Source organism: Camarhynchus parvulus, chromosome 19 (assembly GCF_901933205.1).
Source record: "Camarhynchus parvulus chromosome 19, STF_HiC, whole genome shotgun sequence".
In the NCBI taxonomy this organism is placed as follows: domain Eukaryota; kingdom Metazoa; phylum Chordata; class Aves; order Passeriformes; family Thraupidae; genus Camarhynchus; species Camarhynchus parvulus.
This window is the reverse complement of record NC_044589.1, coordinates 5966238-5989507: the sequence shown is the minus strand read 5'-3', so window position 1 is coordinate 5989507 and position 23270 is coordinate 5966238. Positions and strand designations below refer to the sequence as shown.

At 41.7% G+C, this 23270-nt stretch overlaps 1 protein-coding gene and 1 non-coding gene across 2 annotated transcripts; both read right to left on the bottom strand.

Moving 5' to 3' along the window:
- Window positions 1–267: 267 nt before the first annotated feature.
- On the bottom strand, window positions 268–22521 carry CRCP (CGRP receptor component). The gene is made up of 6 exons (XM_030962774.1): window positions 22304–22521; window positions 20340–20376; window positions 18943–19041; window positions 16679–16773; window positions 8610–8667; window positions 268–2696 (listed from the first exon to the last, which is right to left on the bottom strand). The coding sequence occupies exons 1-6, from the start codon at window positions 22309–22311 to the stop codon at window positions 2553–2555; spliced, it is 441 nt and encodes a 146-aa protein (XP_030818634.1). The 5' UTR covers window positions 22312–22521; the 3' UTR covers window positions 268–2552.
- Window positions 22514–22584, bottom strand: TRNAG-GCC. Its single transcript has one exon. It is a non-coding gene; the product is annotated as a tRNA-Gly (tRNA).
- Window positions 22585–23270: the final 686 nt, after the last annotated feature.

Here is a 23270-nt window from a genome sequence, read left to right as displayed (position 1 = left end):
ACCCCAAAAATCCTCAGGCACAGCCTCACACACAGCCCTGAGCTCCACCAAAGCTGCTCAGCTCAGCAGGAGGGATTTCCTGCATCTTCCTCAGAATTCCCTGTGCACATCTGGCTCCAGCAGATCCATTCCCCTTGCCCAACACCAGAGCACAGGCAGGAGCAGCAGCTCCTTCTCCTCCCATAAAATAAATCCTCTTCTCATAAAATTCTCCAGCAGGGACGGCCAAAGAATCCTCAAGAAATGTGAATTTATGGGAAGAGAAAGCCCAGGTGTTTTCAAGTATCAGATCAGGGATTCTGGCAGCTCGTTCCCCTTTCTCAGCACAAGAAGAGATCTGAGCAGAGCCAAACACACATAACAGGGAAAAAAAGGTGAGGGAGAGATAAGAAATGAGAAAATGAAAAGTAATATCCACTTCTCAAATATTCAGGAAGTGCTGAGTGCTCAGTTTCTTCTCAGAACACACATTTACCTTTCTTGTACCCCCAGAGCCACTCAGTGCCACCTTCTCTGTTCCAAGATTAGGAGGGTCCATCTCCTGTGGTTAATTAAGGGAATAAAAAGCAATGTGGGAGACTGGCAGGTCTTCTGTGTGCTATTCAGGACATTGGGAAATGGTGTCACATCAGCAAGGTGATATCTGCACAAATCATTTCTGATCTGGGGGTTCTGACCCAGAAAAGCTCAAACAACACAACTCAAACCTGTCCTCAGAGCAAATCCTCACCTGAATTTACAGGTTTAAAACTCATTTCTTGATGCAGTGCACAAGCCACAAGCCCAGAGCCTTTCAAATGTTGTTCAGCACTGGATTTTTAGGGGAACTATTGTTTACAAGCCATGGATGGATTCACAGAGGGCTCCCAGCTGTTAACATCTGGAACTGATACTGATGGAAAGGTTCACTCCAGCAGCAGGTGAGGAGTTCTGCATCCTGTACAGCACCCACAAGCACACAGCTGCTGCCAGAAATCCAGCCTAGCAACAAATCAATTCCCAAGATGGAACACCCAGCTTCAGGGAGCTGCTGAGTTGTTCTTGATGGCTGAAGATATTTACAGTGTGCTCCAGCTGCTTTTGATATGTTCAGAACAAATCTCAATAACTTCATTTTAAATCAAAATGTAAACACTTGCAGCCTAAGGCTGAAGCCTGTTAAACAAAATTGGGGGCTGCTGTGAATAAAAATGTTAATTTTAAAATTAATTGAGTGTCTTTCCATGCTATGATCCACTTATCTCTCGTTTTCTTTCCGTTTTGGAGAGAAAAATATACATGGAGGTACCACAAACCCATCAAGGACTTTCCCCCTCCAACATTAAACAAACCCAGTCTAAATGTACCTTTAGTCTCCAGCCTTGGAAGGCATTTAATGTATGATAAATGATCTCTAAGAGGCAACAAATATATTTTTCCAATAATTTTCTTTCCTCTCCAAACATCAAAGAAGTTTAAATACCATGAAAACAAATATGACAAATCCCCCAGACAGTGGAATTTATCAGTCCCTTTCATACACTGCACAACTGAAGCTCAAAAAGCACAAATTCTCTGCATAAAAACACAAAATAAACCCATGACAGAGCTGAGGGGGGAGAAAAAAGCCAGATATTGTGATTTGATCTCGTCTGTAAGTCGCAAAACTCCCAGGATGTACTTAAAATTTTATTTCTATTTCCAGTACATCATAATAATTATAACAGAATGGTCTGCAGCCACAATTTAAACCAGTGGCTGACTTTGTGTGGATATTCACACACAGATGATTTATTATAATCACAAAGGCTTTCAACATGAAATACTTGATCCTGAAATCCTTCATCACACAAAAAAGCTCAGGAAATTCTGCTTCATCCAGGCCTGACTCTCATTTTTCCCAAACCATATCAAGAGCTCAGTGTTGCCTCATTTGTTCCTCCATCTCAGGAGTGCCTTGTCTGTGTGTGAATATTGCAATAAATGTTCAGAGGGCAAAGGGACACCTCAATATTCTGCTGTTTGGGCACTCACAGCTTTGGTTTCACAGCTTCAACCCCCCCAGCTCCCTGGTTTCAGTGCAGTTTGCTGAATCTGGATCTCTTTCATTTAGAAGGGACTCTCAGCCATCCTTGAGTTGCCCTCCCACAGATCCTCTCAATTCCATGATGCCCAGATTTGGGAGCTCCTGTACATCCCTGCTCTGCAAACAGCCCCAGAATTGGCTTTGCACTGCTCTGGAAGCCACCTGGGCAACTGCAAAGCTTCTGCAAGGAATTCTCACTGCAGCACTGCTGTGCTGATTCCCTGGGGAATGGAAAAATCCCCAAAGATGCTGAGCCCCAGCACCCCTGAGGCTGCTCCACTGCAAACCCTGGCACTGCCACCCCCGCTCATGACAAAACCCCCAAACAATTGTGTCCTTTTCCCTGCCTCCTTGTGAACAATTGGTTCCCTCATCACCTCCAAATCATAAAAATCTGAATCTATTTTACAGTTATGTCCAATACAGGATTGAACTGGTATCAAACCCAGACTAAGAGCAGCTGGTTCTCTCCTGGAAGTGCTGCCTGCTATGCCTGGTCACCTCTGTGTTCTGCTGCCATTGCTGAGTCCCTGTGCTGCTCCTCTGGGTCCCCTGGCAGGATGGTGGTGACTGTCTGCAGGAGGGACTCGATCTGCTCCTCTGTCAGCCTCTCCTCGCTTTCTTCCACCATCTGCAGGTCAAAAAAAAAAACCAAACCCCATTGGCATCATCAAATCCACACTTCCTCCCTCAGGGAGAAGGACTCAGCTCAGCAGGGAAGACTTTGTCAAGACACAGCCTGAGCTCATCACAAAAGCATTTTACAAAGCAGAACTCTTGGAATATTTTGAAAAAAAAAGAGAAAGAACTCCATTGTTCAGCACGACAATTGGCACTGTGTAATGAGATCCTGATTTCCTTACAGCAAGGAAAACACCACCCTGGGAACAGCCTGGCTTCCCCTAAAGCCTCTCTCAACCTCCACATCCTTGTCCTGAGCCAGGCTTTTCCTTTAGCTCAGATGCAGTCCCACTTTCCTGACCTTTCTCCCAAGTTTTTGTGTTTTCATGGGATATCCTGAGAGGGATTCCCTGGACCTTGGCACCTCATCCAGTACCTGCAGGAAATAACCAGCCCATAAAAGAAACCACCTCATCCTACAGCAGCTGTACTCCACTGGAATTTGCTTGGATTGGGAGACTCCTGGATATAAAGCCATTTAAAAGCTCTGAGCAACATCAAAAACACTGTCATGACTCAACTCCATGATTCCAGGAGATTAATTAGGGACCTACTCCCACTGTGGAGCTGGGGCAGCTTTTCTATCACTGCTACCAGTAAAACAACTGCCTTAATTTATAGGCAGCTGTTAAAAGGAAAAAAAGCTTGTCAGAGGACTGGAAAAGCAAGTCAGAAGAACTCTTCAAACACAAATGAAACCAATTAGGATTGTGGGGTTTGAGTTTTCTTTTTTTTTACAGCAAGTCCTTGAAAATGGCCTTTGAAGAGGAGTGATTTATAGTAATGATGGTTCCAAGTCAATGCAGGTTTAATCAGCTCTAGCTGTAAACTGCCAGCTCTTCAGATGCCTTCTGAAAAGCAGAGTGGGGCTTCAACTCATTTTTGTGCAAAGAGGACTCTGAAGAAAAACAATCTGATCATCTTTCATCAGGATCATCCACAGATCTGCACACACACAGAGAATCCACTCCTCAGCAAAAGGCAGACACTGAATTTCCATTTGTTAATGACTTTCTGGGGACTATCCCCATCAAAGGATAAAATCCCTGTGGAGTGGCTTTCCAAACTCAACAACTACTGTAGGACACAGGCTTGAACAGCAGCCCTGGCTCAGTTTCCCAGCAGCTGCTCCTGTGCACTCCCTGTGCTCACACACACTCAGATCCTCCTGCCCTGGCTGGGAGAGCCCCTGCAGCTGATTCCTGCCAGCAATTCCCCCAGTGGGAATTCCCACCTCAGCTCACCTTGCAGCACCAGCACCACTCCAGAAGTGTGCAAGTAGAAGATATCCCTGGAACTAAATGTTCTTTTAGGTCTCTGCCAGCCCAAACTATTCTGGGATTGTGATTCCATGATCAAATCTGCTCCACCAGTCCTTGGTGCCAGTGCTGGTGACAAATCCCTCCTCTCCAATGACCTCTGCCGTTAAATCTCACAGAGGATTATCAGCCTGGCTTTCAGACTGGATTATGGGGTTATTCATTTCTGTTACACTCCATTTTCAAGGTGGGGCAGGTGCTGTGGGAGCAGGAGCTGCAGAAAGAACCAGCCCAGGTGCTTTGGACACCTGGATCACTCCAGGTGGGATCACTGAACCAATGTCTCCCAGATTTGTTACCATCCCTCAGAAAACAGCACTTGGCCTTGTTTAGATTTGATTTCTTGCATGCCATAAAGTCCAACCCTCTTCCCATTTTAATTTTATCCATATCTGTATCTCCTCTCCCCTTTTTCCCTCCACTTTCTCCTTCAGGTGCTTGCTCTGATGACATCAGAACTCAAACGAAAAACCAGGGATTTCTGATCAGCTCTTACCAACTCCTGATTTTAAGCAGAACATGTGAATTCTAATCCCTGTTTTCTTCCCTGCTCCCCAGTGACTCCAGATGAGTAATGCTCCAACTCCCAGCATGAACAAGCCCTGTGATGTCATTTTTGTGGCCCAGCACGAGGCTGACAGACTGCAGGGACAGACACAGCAGCTCTGGGGGTTGCTCTGCAGCCCCAGAAATCCCAGCTGAGCATGAAGCTGATGAAAGAAAATCAACTCTGCTGTTTCAGATGCTCTGGTGCTCTAAGTGATTTCATTAAAATGTTGTGAAAAGCATTTTTAGAGATGCCAGACCCTGCACTGAAGAGGGGATGGAGTTCCCAAATTCCCTTCTGCTGACACATCCAGAGGGAAGTGGGAATTCCTTCAATTCCTGCAGCAAAATTCACCTCTTGGTGCCCCTCTAGCAGCTCTCAGGAATCACCAACAGACACAAATCAACACTTAGCAGGAGGGACAGACAGCTTCTTAGTCAAGTTGATAATTCAGCCTTATTTTGTTGTGATATTATTTGAGATTTCAAAGGCTCAAAAGCACAAACTGTGAAAATGAATTTTTTTTCACTCTTTCAGGAAGTGAAAAAACAGCCTGAGATGATTTATGACAACATAAGCAGTGAGGAAGCAGCAAAGCAACAAGCCAAAAGGAAAAAATCAAAAATTAAGCCCAGACAGCATGTAGATAAAGAGGCAAATGAAGCTGTCCTAAAAGAAAACAGATCTCAGGGGAACAGGAGGTCACTCATTCTACATTCAGCAGATGTTCTCACAGCCTTCTGACTTACAGCTGCAAGACAAAATACCTTTGATGCTGAGAGCACTAAGAAATATGGTGCTGAGAAGAGAAATGAGATGTAAGAAGCAGCCCAAGAGGCAAAAAACCCCAAATGGATTCAGGTGCCTCCTTTTCCAGCAGCAATTTCAGCAATCTTAGAGAAAATCTCCAGCCAAAAGCCCTGCACTGGCTGCAACTGCTCAAGAGCCAGACTGAGCCCATAAGCAGCCAGGAATGCAAAGTTTATAGTAAAGAAAACAAAAATGCAAATGTTTGGAGGGAGGGGATGAGCTCAGATGTTGATGTTGGCAGTGCCATCCAGCCCTAATGGGAACAGTTCCCCTCTCAGAGGATGCCATGGGAAAAGTTTGGGGTATTTCTGACCCAAGTTTGGGGTATTTCTGACCAGAATTTGGGGTATTTCTGACCCAAGTTTGGGCTATTTCTGAGCCAAATCTGGGGTATTTCTGACCCAAGTTGGAGTATTTCTGACCAGAATTTGGGGTATTTCTGACCAGAGTTTGGGGTATTTCTGACGTTTGGGGTATTTCTGACCAGAATTTGGGGTATTTCTGACCCAAGTTTGGGGTATTTCTGACCAAAGTTTGGGGTATTTCTGACCAGAGTTTGGGCTATTTCTGACCAAAGTGCTGCTGGCTTCAATATCTGCAGATTTGGGTGAGGAGCACAAATGGGGAGTGTAACAGAAATACAATTTCTGCATTAAAAGCCCCCTGATGTCATAAATAATTGTCACTGGTGCTTTTCAGCATTCAAGGCTGTGCTGCCCCAAAATAACTCCAGGGCTTTAGGAAAATTTGCTGCAGCACATCAATGTCATTCTCAACCACACCCAGCGTGTGCTACCTGTGAAATGTGATTATTCACTCAGCTCAGGACTCACTCATCATTTCTATTTCACCCAAATTAGAGCAGTTTGATACTCAATTTCCATTGCAATATATTCATAAAATCAGCAATGTTCCCATTTAGTTTCCACAATGCTCTACATCTAATCAAAGAGGAAAACTTTATAAATTAATTGGTGTAAAATTCTCCCAGCTCAAACTAAAAGCAGCACGTTCCCCCTGCAGCTCAAATGGAATTCTCAGAAATTCACAGCCAGCCCATGAAGATAATCCCAGGGATTAAAGTGTTTATTCAGAAATTAAGGTGTAAATCCATGTTCACAGTGTCACAGACAAATGGAAGCACAAAATCACTGTGGACTGTCTAAACTCCTTTTTTTACTCAGTGAAACAAGGACAAACATCCTTAATTCAAACCATACCTATCTTTTGTGCTTACCCAAATAAAAGCAGAATTTTAGAGACTTCATCCTCCTCCCTGTGCTGCTTTCAGTGCTAATGTTTATTTGGTTTAGTCTCCTGAGCCATGACAATAAATCAAGAATGAAGAATAAATAAAGCCACACTGAAGTACCCCAAAAAGTCCTGAAGGAACTGAGAAATTCTCTCAGCATTTGATCAACAAACCTCAGCACCAAAGAACAACCTGTGGGTTAAAAGCTATTGTTCATTGGAATAATAAGCTCAGAATTAGATTTTAAAATAATAAGTTAAGTACAGTAATAAAGGAAATAGGGGCTCTGATCATTTCCAAAGCAATCAAGCACATAATTTACCTCCAGTGGGGGAGGGAGATGTTTGATGAGAAAATCACTGTTATTTCCTCCTTTGAGCAGTGATTTGAAACTGCTCAGCACCACATCAATAGGAAAAAAACACATTAAAAAAGAAATAAAGTAGAAGACTGAATGATTGAATTAATGTCCCTCAGAGATAATTAACCAAAGGCAAGGCAAAACACATTGTTGAGAAAATAAACTGTTTAAACCCCCTTAAGATCCTTCATTTTCCAAAATATTTTCCATTATTATTTTCCAGTATAAAAGACAATGTGCCAGCCTATAAGTATGAAATTCTCCAAGGTAGAAAGACATTTTTAAAAAGCACAAAATCTGATTTTCCACTCAGAATTTAATTTTATTTTATATCTTTATTTTTATTTAAATCTATATTTATATATAATTTTTATAGAATATTTTCTGTGTAAGCAGGATAACAATGAAGGTAGGACAGAGGGGAAGAGACAGACAAAGCCACGCAGTGACCTGAGAGCCCCAAAAGGTGACTGCATTTAAAGAAGGGAAGAAAAGCCTGCAGATGGCAATAAAATAAATCTGTTTAAGCATATGAAGCTAACAAAGGTGTGAGACAGTCTCTAATTGTGGTTTCTGACTGACTTCAAGCTCCTGCTTGGGCTGCTGGTGGCCACTGATCTCCTCAGCTGGAATTATTCCTCTGAGATGCTTTCAGCATTTTCAGCTGTGCTCCTTGGTGACACAAGAAAAATGCTCCTACTGCTCCCTCTTTAATCCTTCTCCTTTTTTTATAGTAAATCTGATCCTGTTCCTCCTCAGCTTGGTTCCAGGGCAAGATTGCAAACAGATGTTCTTAATGCAAGAGATCTTTATTGAAATAATATCCTGATTGTAACAATCTCTTTATTACCACAGGGGTTTGTACTCCTGAGATGTTTGAGAGAACAGCAGCACCTATTTCTATTTAGTGACAATTCCTCTTTACAGCTGAATTATTCTTAGACTGACAATGGCTACTTTCCATCAGAAAGTTTATATCCATTTCTCATCCTGCATTACTGCTCATTTCTTTTTAGAATTTTTGATTTTAGTGTAACAAAAAAAACCATTTAAAACAGGGAAGATGTAAAAACATCAAGTATTCCATCACAGAGCTGCACAGCAAAAAATATGAAATATATTCTTATTTGCAATACTTTCAATAAATCACCTTTAATGACTGCATTGGGCATTTTAAATTAAAAAAAGAGAGGTGGAGAATTGGTCTGAGAGGAAGCTGAGTGGATTTGAAGCAGGGAAGATGTAAAAAAATAAAGTATTTAAAACAGGGAAGATGTAAAAAATAAAGTATTCCATCACAGAGCTGCACAGCAAAAAATATTAAATATATTCTTATTTACAATACTTTCACAAATCACCTTTAATGACTGCATTGGGCATTTTAAATTAAAAAAAGAGAGGTGGAGAATTGGTCTGAGAGGAAACTGAGTGGATTTGAAGCCGTGGATGTAAAATGTGCATAAAATAAAAGGATCCATTCAATCACTGGCCCATGAGGAAGCAATTATTGAATTATCTCCAAGGTTCAAGCTGCTTCCAGCTCCGTTTGAACAGGCCCAGGCATTGGTACTCACCAGCTGGATCTCCACTGCACTCACAGGCCTGTGGTTCAGCAGCTGCAGCTTTTCTGCCCTGGTAAAAGCACAGTGAAGAAAATCCACATTACTGGGTGCTTTGAGGATGCCCTCAGTGGCTGCAAACACATTCCTGAGAACTCAGGGATGAAATGGCACTGCCAGGAATGATCCTGGCTGGGTCTGCAGCGTGGCTGAAGGGCCATAATTTGGATATTGGAATGATTTGGGGACTTTGCTGTGTTCAGCCACGCTGCTGCTGGCAGAGACCCTGAGATCATTACTGTGCAAGATTAATTAACTGCTGCTTTGTTAAAGCTCTGCAGAAATATTAAACAACTCAGCAGACATCCAGAACTTCTGCCATGAACACACAACCACAAGAACAATTTTCATACCTAAGGAGTTCCAATCCCACCAAATGGCAGCAACTTGTTTATTTCTTAGCTCATTGCAAATACAAAGTTCCAGCAGGGAACTACAATTTGGAAAACACTAAATCTTGGCATTTATTACCTTCTCCAAGGTAGAAATACATTTTTCAAAAGCACAAAATTAAAATCTGCTTTTCTGTTCAGAGAGAAAAACGTGGAGCAATTTGTTCCTTAAAAAAAGATGATGTTTCATCTTCAGCATTAAGTAAAGCTGAACCATTCCTCATGGTGGGCTAAACATCCCCTGACTTTTTATTATAGGGCATTTTAAAGCATATTTAAATGGATTCTGGAGGGTTTAAAGCATATTTACACTGATTCTGGAGGATTTAAAGCATATTTAATCTGGTTCTGGAGGGTTTAAAGCATATTTAATCTGGTTCTGGAGGGTTTCCCCCTGGGAGATTTTAGAAAGGAAACCTCACAGCTTTTAAGAGAACACAGATCACTCCATGTTTACAACCAACAATTTCTGTGTCTGGAGATACCTCAGAGATATAATTTTATTTCAAAAGGCCTCTGCCACTGGCTGCTGGATGACCCAGCTAAAATGTCCATTTTCATCATCACTTTCAGCTTCAGAAAAAAAGCTTGTGAATTTTCAATCTGGCATTTGTGAGATGTTAACAATCCCTAATAGAAAGCTTCAGGAAAACCTCATATTTATTTATTTATTATTAGTTTGCTTTGCTTTTGGAGAGATAAAATATGTATTCACTGGTGATGGGAAGCAGGGAATCCTTTGTTTTTCCCTGTTAATCACTCAAATCCATTTGGTGTTTCCAACATGAGGCCATGGAGAACAAGGCTGGATTTTGCTCTGAACTCAGAGCACTTTCCAGACAGGAAGATGAGGTGTTTACAACTGCTGCCATCTACCAGAGTCATAAAAAATCAGGAATAAAACCCCAATAATGACAGGAGGTGAGCACTCAAATCCTTGAGATGGAAAACAGGTGATTTAAGGAATCAATGAGAGATAAAACTCACTTGTGTAAAAGCAAAGCTAAAGGCAGCACTGCCATGCAGAGCTGGGGAAAGAATATTAAATAATAACTTTATTCTATAAAAACCTGGCCAATTCAGCTGGAATTTTGAAAGATTTTTCCTCCAGAGCTGGGAATTCCCTGCTTTGGTGCCTGATGGAGGCAGAGCTGGTGCTTTCAGGGCTCTTTGCTTTGCTCCCTGGCCAAGCAAATGTTGGTGCTCAATTTCCAGAGCTCTCCAACAGCTCCTCCCTGTAAAAACCTCCCTCCTCCTCCTCCCCCAGCCCTACCTACAAGGACAGACTGATGAATTCACATTTTACCCAAGTTTCTCTCACATGACACTTCAGAGCCTTCTCAAACAACTCTTTCTTCTCTTTTGCAGCAAGACACATCCCAATCCTCCAGCTCCACACAAAGCACATTATCTGACTTTTATTAAATAAATTTCCTCATCCTCTTCTTTTCAAAGTAATATCCTTGAAATATAAACCCCAGAGCCAAATAAAGAGGATCAAATAGCAAAAGCCATTTTATGGCTGAGCTGAAGAATGCAAACCTGATTTAGCCAGAGCTCTTTTCAAGCAGGCAGGGCTGTGTTTATCACAGGAAGATTACTGGCACAGCAGCAGCAAGCAGAAATAAATTAACACCAATTACACATGGTGACTAAAACAATTAATTAGTGCAACTGCTGGTGTTTCCTGAAGAAATAGAGGGCACAACAAAAAAAGGTCACCTCTCCAAGAGTTTTTGCTTATAAGCCATGAACAGCACTCCAACTCATTAGGGATAGACAGAAATTTTACAGTCAGGCCAAACAGACCCTAAAAGCATCATTTCAGGGGATTTGCAGTTTTTATAAAAGTGTACAGAAGAATGAGAGAGAACTGACAGTGATTAACACATTCAGATTTGGCAGCTGAAGGATTTCATGTCTGGTTTTGATCAGCAAAGCTCCCTACTGGAAAATGATGCAGAACAACACAAAGGAACAAGCAGCAGGGTGCAAAAAAAAAGCCCCAAAAGCTGCATAAATGCCATATTTCATCTAGAACTGCTTGTGCAGCACAGGCACTAATTAACACCCCGACACAAGGATCTTTAGGCATGGTAATGTGTAATTATGAGGGAAGAAATGAAACAAACACTCCCAAAATGTCTCTAAAATGCATTTAGTAGGAAACTGGATTGCTCAGCCCTCAGCAGAAGGCAGAGGTTTGAGTGGGAGCTCAGTACCCACTGCACCTTTTTAACATTGATCCCAAAAACTGACTGCTGGGGTCAGGCTCTGGTCTGATCCCAAAAACTGACTGCTGGGATCAGGTTCGGGGTCTGATCCCAAAAACTGACTGCTGGGATCAGGCTCTGGGTCTGATCCCAAAACTGCTGGGACCAGGTTCTGGGTCTGATCCCAAAAACTGACTGCTGGGATCAGGTTCTGGGTCTGATCCCAAAAACTGACTGCTGGGACCAGGTTCTGGGTCTGATCCCAAAAATTGACTGCTGGGATCAGGCTCTGGGTCTGATCCCAAAAACTGACTGCTGGGGTCAAGCTGTGTACCTGGAATTTCCTGATCCCACAAAATGACTGCTGGGACCAGGCTCTCTGTGTATGTGGAATTTCCTGACAGCACACACACAAATTAAAACCTGAATAACCACAATTTCATCAGAGATTAGCTTTAAGTAAGGCAACCATGCATTAGGATCAGCCCTGATTGCAGTGTTTGGCTTGGGCACAGACCTAAGCTTGAATTTAGTTCATGCTCCATTAAATCTAAAAAGTAAAATTAACTTTTTCCAGCTCCCATGAATTCATCTTTACGCTTCCTACAGCACTCAGGGCACGCTGATGCTTGTTAAATAAAAGGAGCAATGTCCCACTCATCCAAACAGAAGGTGAAGAACATTTTCAGCCTCATTGCCCCCAAATTTCAGCATCTGCATTTTCCCTGCCCTGCCTGGATTTTAGTAGCAGTTTGGAACACGAAAGCTGCTCACTCAAGAGGAGAATCCATACAAAAGTTGAGTGACAGAGAAAGCAATTTTCTCACATAAAAGCAAGATTCCCACTAATCAGAGTTAATGAGCCGTGCTGCAGACTTGTACAGGACCTGCCTGCTGAGAAATCCCAACATGGCAATTCCTGCTGAGAAATCCCACATCCTGCAGCCCTGGGGCTCAGCTGCAGCCAGGAGCAGCTTGTCCAGGATGGAAAAATGCTCTGGACTGGGTTTGGGGACACACACAAAGCTCAGGCTGCAGGGGACAAAAACTTGTGCAGTTATAGAGGAAAAGGTGTCTGAGGTCTGTGTGAGGGGAGAGTGCTGGAGGAGGTGAAAATGTTGAGTTCCAACCTAAAAATCCTAAAAAATATTTCTACAGGACAAAAACCACCTCTGGGTCATGTTCAAGATCACAGACAGAGCAGACAGCACAATACTACATTGATACAACCATTCTAAAAAATAATACAAATACTTGCATGCTCTTGTGGAAATTCAGACAAAATGCATCATTTTCTGTCAGCACTAAGCAAACTTTTGCAGTTTATATTTTAACCAAAATCTCCTCTGTGTGTTGGTATTGCCCTTTTTTTAATCTGCTGAACTCCCAGAGTGTTTTTCCAGCAAGAGGTCTGGGTTAGGAGAGAAAAGTGCCAAGATCCAGCACAGAGAGCTAAAAAAACCCTTCAAACATCTGTGCCTGAGCAGAAGCAAATTTATCCTCAGGAATGGATGTTTGAGGGTTACTAGGAAAACCATGAAGTAACAGCTGGACACACAACCAGGGCTTTGATTCCTGCTGGAATTATAAATCCCATGGTCCTCAATCAAGCATGGCAGCTTTTAGTGCCTGAGTCCTGAGCACAGGGTCTGGCTGAGGGAGGATTTCCCCAAAATGGGAAATCACAGCCCCAGTGGGTGCTGTGATTCTCCACACAGATTCCCACTGGAAAAGCTGAGAATAATCTTCTTAAAATCTCTTAAATGATGCTGTTGTTCAATGAGCACGATGCTGACTTGCTGTTGAATATTCATTTTGAAAGCTCTGGAGGAGACAAAAATTACAAAGCAAATCCTTCAGCCTTTAATATTGCAGAGGTTTGTATCTGTTGTAGCTTTTGGCAGTCATGAGGGAAAATATTTTCTAGAAGTACTGAAGATTTTCAGCTCAACACTTCCTCGACTGTGTTGATTTAAAGACAAAAAGTGCAATGTTCCTGACCAGTTTTTTTAAAATTATAATAATATAGAGTGATTGGAAATTTGGTTATCCCAAAATTAGATGCAAGACAGGATATCAGTGGCAGGAAGAAGCAGAAGTAGAGCTAGTTGTCATTGAACCATAATTACAGAGCTCCAGTTTAATAAATGATCTTTTCATGCAATGCAATTCACTATAACTTCCAAATATGAAGCCATTCCAGCACTAAGACTGGAAAATGAGCTGCTAGTGGCAAACTCTACTTCCAAGTACAACATGGCTCACTGAACTGCAGCTTCAGCCAAAGCCTGAGGCCTCAACAAGGTAATAATAAAATTCATTATGTGGGTTTAGAGCTGTAGTTTTAAAAAAAATCTCAGTTCTACAGTTTGAATTTTACCAAAGTAATGATGAAAAACTATGGGAAAAACTGTTTTACCACACCTTAACTGTGTCAGTGAAATATCTGCCTTTGAATTTGCTCCATTTAGCAAGGCAGCATTCTGAAATGACTCTGGAATATTTGTTTGCACATATTGATGTTTTAAAAATCTTTAAAATTGATTTTTTAAATTCTGCCTTTTAGAAGCACTTTTTTGTGTCTGTAACACTAAAGAGACAAATCCATCACAAAATGGATGGTAGTGTGTTAACTTCATTTTTTGAGTGGCAAAAATCAGCGATAACAGAAGGATTTGAGGTGATTTTCCAGGAACTGCAGAATTTGCCAGAATTATGTTACCAATTCTCTCACTGGAGCACAGACATCACGTGCAGCCTGACGTCCTGCAGGGCTGGGGAAGGAAAAACAAGAATTCCCTTGATTCAGAGCTGTGCTGTGCCTCAGTTCCTGGTGTTTCCCTGGCTGCTGTCTCCTCCCAGCTGGGGATTCTCCCATCCACGAGCACAGCCTAGTGCTGAGGGCAGCAATCACAGGGAATGGCACAGCCCAGGCAGGGCTGCAAATCCTGGGCTCCAAAGTCCTGCTATTAAGAAATAGGCTAAGCCTAATTAACAGCATAAACACGCTGCTTAATTGTTTCCCCTCTGATTAGAAGTGGAGTTATGAGAGGAATGTAAAGGGCAGGGGAGCAGTTTGGGGTGATGGGGAGTTGCTGACCCTTTATCCAGACTGAATTGTGTGAGGACAGACCCCAATTAACACAAATTAAATCTCATCAGCCACTGCAGAGAGCGGTTAGCAGCACAGTCAGTGTCTGAGCAGCTCAGAGAGCACATTTTGGGGTGCCTTACCCAGAAAGGAAGCAGCAAAGGGAGTCTGGAGCTCATTACTCTTGGTGGGAGGAAAGGTCATTCCAGGGATCACACAAGCAAGGTCCTGGAAGAGCAAACACTGCAGCTCTTTCCTCTCTGAGGGAGGGAAGCTCTCTGCACACAGCTGGAATGAAATCCCTCAACACCACCTGCATCCCACAGAATGGAAACCATCAAAGCCTTTTTATTTAACAAGAAGAGCAGTGTTGAAATGATCTTGGTTAGGAAGCAAAGGTAGCTCCAAACTGCCTTGGAGGCATCACTGCTTTAAGTGGTTTAACATAAAGTGCTTTAAAGAGGACTGCACCCCTTGTGCTCTCTGTGCTTTGGGGTGAAGGGGCTGCCAGGTGGGCCCTGACAATGGAAAAGATGAAAAAGATCAGAAAAAAAGAAGTGCCAGACAAAAAAGTTCTGGGTTTTATTCTGTAAAGCACGTGGCAGAGTTGGGAAGTTCTTTACCAGATAAAAGCTGTACAGAATGCTCACAAAACAAATGTGAATTCTCACAGAGTAAATTTGTCACTTACACCACTGGCTGGCTCTTCACTCTCATGCTGCTGCCACCATGCACAAGAAATGATTTTGGAAAAATTGTTTTGCTTCAGTGTCTCAGGAAAAGTACAAACAGGATGATACCCAGCCCCAAAGGCATCTTGGAGCATCCACAAAAAATGGAACAGTCCAAAAGCTCATGTAAAGCTTGTAACTGCTCCAACCTTCCCAGCTCACTGAACAAGCAGCTGTGGGAAGGTGAATATTTGGGTAGATCTACAAAAGTGCTCAGCACTGTGGGAGACAGAGAATCTGTAGCTGGAAGTTTCTCTGTCATAATTTAAATTGTTTAGTATTTCACTCTAGGGGATCCCATCCAGGGGAGCAGTTGCAGTGAAGGTACCCGAAGTGATAACACTAAGAGTTAACCCTCAGGTTCTGGTCAAATTCTACCTAAAAAAAATTAGAAATGAGCTTGAAATAAGAATAAACACTTTGATTTGTAATGGGAGTTTTACACCAACATCATTCAGTTTGTTTTATTCTGAAAAATCCTACTCTGCTGGTTCTTCCTAAACTGCTGCCCTGCACTGACAGCAAAGGTTATTTCTCTTCAGAAAGGGTTGGTTTACACTTTTACCAGAAGGAAAGGATGCTCACTACTACTCAAGAAATGTTTGCTGCCAATTTTAAGATCTCTCAGTGCCATATTACCACCTCTTTACACCTCTGGTATTTTTATTGCAGACTATTTTCTTTTCTCCATGCATGAACACCTCCAGAAAATAATGAGGATACATAAATGTGTATCCTGCTGGATAAAATGAGGGTTAAACACTGATTTACTGAGCTGGCAAAGAAAGCCCTCCAAGCACAATTCCAGGCCAGGATTCCCAAGGAGCAGCAGAGCTGCTGCTGGGCTGGATGTGCCTGGCTGTAGAGAGGGGGCACTGAAACTCCAACAAAAAGCTGCCAATCTGCTCTCCCTGCTCTGGACAGCCTAAAAACCTCCCTGCAGCACTGCAGAGCCCTCACTGTGCATTTTGTGGCACAGCCAAATGAGTGAAAAGCCTCTTTCCCAGAGGATGAACTCCTTGGGAGTCCCAGCAGGGAATAAAACCACACTCAGTGCCTGAAAACTCCTCCTCTGAAGTGGAGTCATTTAGAAGCACTAAATATTGGGTTTTTTCTGCTTTAGAAGTCAGGAGTGATCAGAGTTATCCAAACAAGTGGCCAGCTGATTCCATTTCTATTTACATCAGGCTTCAGTCCCACTCTGCAGAGCTCCAGGAGGATTATGTGCCTCAAGAACAGGCACTCACAGAGGGGAAAAAAGCCCTTGGAGTCTTGGAACTGCAAAGGAAATCTTTTTCTTTCCAGGCAGAACTTCCCAAAATAACAACTGGATGTTCAGCTCCACAGGAAACTGCTGGGAAGGAGGGGGGGGTTGGTTGATACAACATTTAAAGAACTGTAGATCTCAGAGATCCTGCACAAACACCTCATAAAGATGGAAATACCACAAGTGAAGGAAAATATGTTCGGCTGAGCATTTAAATAATGGCAGAAAATCCTTAAAATCCATTAATCAGATCATCATACCGTCCACAGGGATCAGTTTGTCAGCACTAATGGAGTTTTTACTCCTGTTCAAATGCACAGCTGCACTTACTTGGTTAATTTATGGTCTTTCATTGCTATCAGGAACTCCCTGACAGTCTCAGGGCTCTGGTACCTGCAGGGTGTTTTTGAAATGTACTTCAGTGTCTGCAAGGGACAGAAAGAAAATATGTATTATTTAATACATATTTAATGACCAATTAATTATTAATTATTTAATTAATACTTGTTTTACCAGTTGTGTATGGAACAAGTATTCTGAAAAGTCTCAAGAAAAACTGTAAAATCAATTCAGGTTTGGAAATCAACTTTATCTGAGCTGTTCAAAGCACAAAATTGCAAGTTGAGGAATACAGGAAAGGGTTGAGTTTTAGCTCTGACTGCTAAAAAAACCCTCTTGTGTTTGTGAGATATTTGCTTGGTTTGCTCCTTTTTTGGCTTTTGTCTTTTAAAAACACACAGGAAAGTTGAATTCATCCTAAACCCCAGTTTTCATGTGCCCAGTGCCAGGAATATTCTCACTGCCAGCCCAAAAATTCCTCTTTAAGATCTCTAATCTATCCTTATTTTTATCCTTTACCTGCATTTTTGGCAATTTAAAGTTGAGAGAAGCAGATTAAGTGGCTTGTTATGAAATCTACAAGGATATTTTGCTATTCAAAATTAATTGGGACAATTAAACTTTGATCAGTTTTTTCCATGTAACACCTACCAACCTTAACTTTGACAGCAAATGTTCCATTTATTTGCTTTATTTACAATAACAACATTGAGCAGTTGGATAAAATAATCACATTACACAAAGTAATCTGAGCTGAGTAAAAAACCAATTGGTTGATTAAAAACCCCACAAAAATTCCAGTTCATAGCTGATTTTTCACTGGAAGTGACTTAAAGTCTTCCTAAATATTTATTGTTGCTTGAATTAAACCCCAAAATGAAGAGCTGGAAATAATTATAATTTATTATTAATTTCTTTAAGCCCTGTCTGATCTTTCCAGATTAAATGAAGCTGTTATTCACCACTAGTGACTGAAATGAAATTATTATAATGTCACGTAATGTGATTATTTCACAGGAGTAATTTTTCTTCCAGGTTCATCTTTTTTTTTGGCAATTTCAAATCAATGAGAAAGCCAAAAACACAGAAAAGCAAAGCTCCTTTTATGGAGTTACTTCAGTGCCAATGGATCCAAGTCTGCAGAGGGAGCTTGTGGAGAAATCCAAAGACAATCCTATAAAATCAAATTCTGCTCTTCTTTCATTCAAACATAGAAAATCCACCCAGAACTGACACCAACTACAGCCCCAAGCTCCCTATAGGTATTTAACACATAAAATAACAAAGCAATTCAAGATTTCAGGTGCATCCTGATCAAATTTACTTACAGGATCTCCCTCAGCTGTTTCCCAGAGGTGCAGGAAGAGACTGTCAGTCTCCATGAAGATTTAATTCCCATTTTTGGTAAGCCCCTATTTTGTTGAATACAAGGCTCAGGAATTACAACCTCTGTACCTTTTTCAAACAAAGCCAGAACTAAAACAAAACCAAAGCCTAGGCCAGATCTTATCCACATGAGTGGTTTCAGGGCTCAACAGAATTACTCATGCAAGCAAAGTGCTTTCAGCTGCCTGCCAGTCATTGCTGCTCATGCAATTCTGCAGCACACACACAATGGGTCCCTCTGCAAGGCTCTGGGAAGTTGCTAATTTATTTTAAATAAATTTGTATTTGTATTGTAAGATCGGTATTATAAGATTTTAGAATTCCTTCCCAGAAAGGGATTAAATGTTTATTCCCCACCTGGCATCCAAGTGATGTTATCTGTATGTGTGGTTTGGCTTTTCTTTGGATCAAAAACCAATTCAGGTTATCTGTTTTGGCTGGGAATTATTGATTTAGTTTTGTTAATTAAAAAATACCATGTCATCTGTGCCTCAGCTTTGAAATCATCATCTTAATTATTCCATTAGGTGATATCACAATGATAGTGATATCAGATGATAGCAAGCTCTGCCCTGTGTCTTAAAAGGATGGAATACTTAGAATTTAAAAAAATCCTAACAAAATTAAACAGCTGAAAACCAGGGGGTTTGAAATGTCGAAATTCTTTTACAGATTTTAAGAACAGCAGCTGCCTAACTTTGCCCTGACAGCACAGTTACCCTACAACCACAGAAAAGTGGCAGATCAAACATTTTATTATGGTTTGAATCAGGGGAAATTTGATACCAAATTATCAATACACAGCCCTGAGGATGTGAATTATTGCAGCTTGAGCCAACTGGTAAATGGATTTTCCCAGGGCTGCTCACCTCATACATGATTGTGTTCAGATTCTGCTGCCCAGAGCTCTGCTTGGTTTTGCCACTCTCCTTACGCTGCTGCTTGAGATCAGTAAGTAACTGGTACACCTAAAAATAAAAAATAAAGAGGTTCAGAGCATCTGAGAGCATTTTACCTACAAATATTACAGCAGGAAATCATAAATGAACAGGAAATTCCTATCAGCCAAACAACAAAAAAAGTGTGGTTGTTCTGGTGGATGGACCAACAACTGGAATGAGAAATGTTTTGGCCCCAGAGTGGTGAATAAGGATGTAAATTGATTTTTAAAAGCTGTGACTATTTTAAACAGATGAATGGAACTTTTTCAGATGTTTTGCTTCAGGCTTTGCAGTATATCCAGAGTAAATATCCAGAGCAAAGCAACAGAGCCCTTCTCACTGTTCATCCCCTCATTTTTACCTGGCTTCACTCAAGATCCAGCCCAGGGAATCACAAACTGACACTTCCAGAGAAATAAGAAAGCAGACATTTCCAGACAGTGAGAAATATGAACATAATCAGCTACAAACCCTCCATTACTTCACACCTCCATGGAAAAGGAACACCTGTCACTGCTGAGATCAAACTCAGGCTGTGAGCTTTGAGAACACAAAAGGACAACAAGCTCACAGGGATGTGCAGGGGTGGAACTTGGTGTGCAAAACATCCCCTGGATTTACAGAACGTTGGCTCTGCAGTGCAACTGCCACTGGGGAGAGGAGCAAATGGAAAGGGATCAGCAGCTGGAGGGAATCAGTACTTTTCAAAATCATATTTGTTATTTTTTTCACATGATTTCAACAGCCAGACATTGAACACCATTTTAGGTGACAGGGTATCCTCTATTTCTCAGAGGAAATTTAGCAGAGTCCTTCCCAGATGCCTCATTACCACTCACCAGGTGCTGCTCTGCTGTTTGCAGGATAAAACACTTCAAGATTAATTTCAGAACAGAATGAAACAGCTGCAATAAAAAGCAGCTTCAGCAATACAATAACACAGACAAAACCACTAGGGTTATTAAAACTGCTCCAAAAATTAAATTAATCAGCAAGGCAAAATATTTCCATTACCTGGCTTAAATTAAACCAGGTAAATTAAACATTTCTTCTTACTCCTCTTAAAATGAGAGAGGAAAATACCCACTTCAGAATAATCTCAAGACCAAACAAACAATAATTCAGTACCCATTACTAGCAAAACCCCTTCCAAATCTTCTTTAAAGGCTTTTTTTTCTTGAAACCAAACCAAATGCAAGGAAGAGTAAATCCCCTGCAGGTTTTCCTGACTGCCACTGCCACAGGTTTCAGCTTCCAAAGATTATACAAGGGACTGATGACAGCTTGGAACTGCTGCTTTAAAAGCAGAATGAAGACAAACTTACCTCAAAGTTACTCAGCAATGCAGCATTTGCATCTTTTCTAAAAGGAAAAATGAAAACAATTAATTATGTTCCAAATGGAACTGTTTGAAGCTTTTCTTTGCACACTCACAGACACTAAAAGAACTTAAAAAAAAAGCCCCAAGACATCTTATTTTGGTGATTCTACAGCTGCCATCTGGGGAAAATATTTTCCATGCTGTCAGTAAAATTGTGAATAAATATTGAGTATATTTTGCACAGTTTGCCCCATAAATCATAACACACTTGTACAACACACTCCTTTCACTCAGTCATCCTATTTTACTCACTCACCCAATTTCACACACTCAAACCAAATTGCTTTGCTTCTTCCTTAGAAAAAATGCCACTGATTTTATTAAAATAAAAACTGATGGGAAAAGGAATTCAGATTACAAGCACTGTTTTCTTTATCAGTCAGGAGCACCCTGAGTATTTTAGTACCATGGACACGTGTGTGTGTATAGACACAAACAGGGTTTAATTTTTATGTGTTGTACTGAGTGAAAAAAAACCAATTTATTGCATTTCCTCTTTATTTATTCTTCCCATCTTTATGTGCCTGTTCCCATATTAGAAGGGCAAGGCTGAGTTTCCCATTTTCCACTTCCTCAGTCCCTATTAAACCAGAATCCTTATCCAAGGCTGGCAGGGTGACTGCAGAGCATGCCTTTCTTCCTCCTGCATATTGTAAATTTATACACTTAAAGTATAAAAAGGGAGAAAACCTGCCCCAGAACATCCTCTATTCCCAGAACAACACATTCTGCTGAGTAGTCAGTAGCCACAACAACAGAAAGTTTCCATACAAAAGGAAAAAAAAAGCCTTTCTCAGGTCTGTGCAGCAGCTTAGGAAAAAGCAAAAAAAAAAAAAACCAACAAAAAAGGTACAATGTGTTGTTAAGCACAGAGAATGGCCTGAATAGAACTGTCACGTTCATCACTTTCAAATGGTAAATGCATCCACAAACTTCCACAGGTTCTAGCATTGTTTTTAAATGAAAAGGACCTTCTAAAATACGCTGAGATGAACTTCAACTTCCATTTCGCTGACCCGAGTGAAACTTCAGCAAGTGAGCTCAGGCACGCATTAGTTTTTCATTCATGTTTTACAAACCATATATAGCTTTTGTTGGGAGGTAAATGCAAGTCTTCAGAATGTTTGCATTCAGCAGGGCCCTACAGAAATCCCCGCGGATCAAAGGCATTCTATAGGGAGAATTACGTATGGAATTCTTCGGCTGAAAGAGGATGAAACAAACACACGGCCATGCAAATGGGGCTGCGGAATCAAGGGTTGAGAATGAAATTATTTAAGACGATTGCTTTCCTTCTTTCCTTTTTCATTTCAATCCACGTTGTCATTCAGAAAAAAACCTTTTTTTTTCACTTCTGCTAACGAGTCAGTCTCAAATCTACAACAGCTCTGAAATACCAGAACTATAAACTTATCATCTTTTGCAATAGAAATAGAATTTCCTTCGGTCCTGACTCACAGCTACCAATTTTACAGCCACAAAAGAAGGAATTCTGAATAATGGATTGTAATGTGTATTTTCAAGCAGTCAGCTCAACACTTTGCTTAATTTTTATGTGATTAATATTTAAGCAGAAAGGTAAAAATGGTAACACCAAAAATATAAACACTTTGTAGAGTCTTTAAATAGCTCATATTTGCCCTCACGGATCCATTGCACCTTCACACCCCTCACGTATTCACTGCACCCTCACACCCCTCACGCACAGGCCGACATGGATGTACCCCCACACACCACATACAGATGTACCCACACACACCCCACGCCCATAGAGATGCACCCACACACCCCATAGAGAATTTCCCCACACAAACCCCGCTGAAATGCCCTGCAGCCCCGCTGTGGCCACGGCAGGGCGGCTCTGAGGCCCGGCCGTGCCCTGTGCTCCCCCCTCAGGCCCTTCCTTACACCTCCATCTTGTCCTCCCCGGCGCGGCCTCCCCGAGGATTCTCCCGCTACCCCCGGGCAGCCGCAGCCCGGCGGGGCACAACGGAGGAGCAGCGGGCCGAGGCCCGGTGGAGATGAAGGAGGATTTGGCGGCCGCGACGGAAGCGGAAAAGGAAGGAGAAATAAGGAACTTAAAAAAAAAAAAAAAAGGTGAGGCGGGAAAATATCAACTGCATTGGCCGGGAATCGAACCCGGGCCTCCCGCGTGGCAGGCGAGAATTCTACCACTGAACCACCAATGCCAGTGATGAAAATCATGCTCTCACCGCAGCCTTTGTGCGTATATCAGACAGAAAAGGGTTTAAATTTTTCTCTGAAATCATCCAGATTGACAATTAGCCGCTGTTAACTGTGACAAAGGTAAACAGTATGGCGAAAACACTTTCTAATCAAATCTTTAACCACGCCGCGGAGTGCTGCAGGTAGTTGTGTAATACTGCTGTTGTCTTTTAAAGCACCCATACATCAAATTCATCAGCACCGTGTCTTCCCCAGCTGTCACCGTGACTCTTTCCCATCTAAACCATGGGCTATTAAATTTTCCAAGAGCTCTTTTCATCCTCAGTAAAACCAGTGACACTTCCATGAGTGCAAACAGCTGAAAATCCAAGTGGCAACAGCAAGGAAAATTACCTGGCTAGGGAAATATTAATTCCTTCATTTTGACATTATCTCTCAGGGAAAATTTCATATGCAGACATGGCACCTCTAACTCCCTAAGGAGTGTCATACAGATGTATTTGCTTGCTTGCAGCTGGGATTTAAGATCCTTTTAGGGATTTAGGGAGCTGAATGTATTAGCTTTGTGCCCATAACCTCTGCCTTGCAATTCCAGCGCAAAACCCACCAGCCACTGTTCTCTCCATGACCAAACCAGACAAAATCAAACCTTTTCTTCTCCTTGGGGTGTTGCAAATCCCAAACAAAT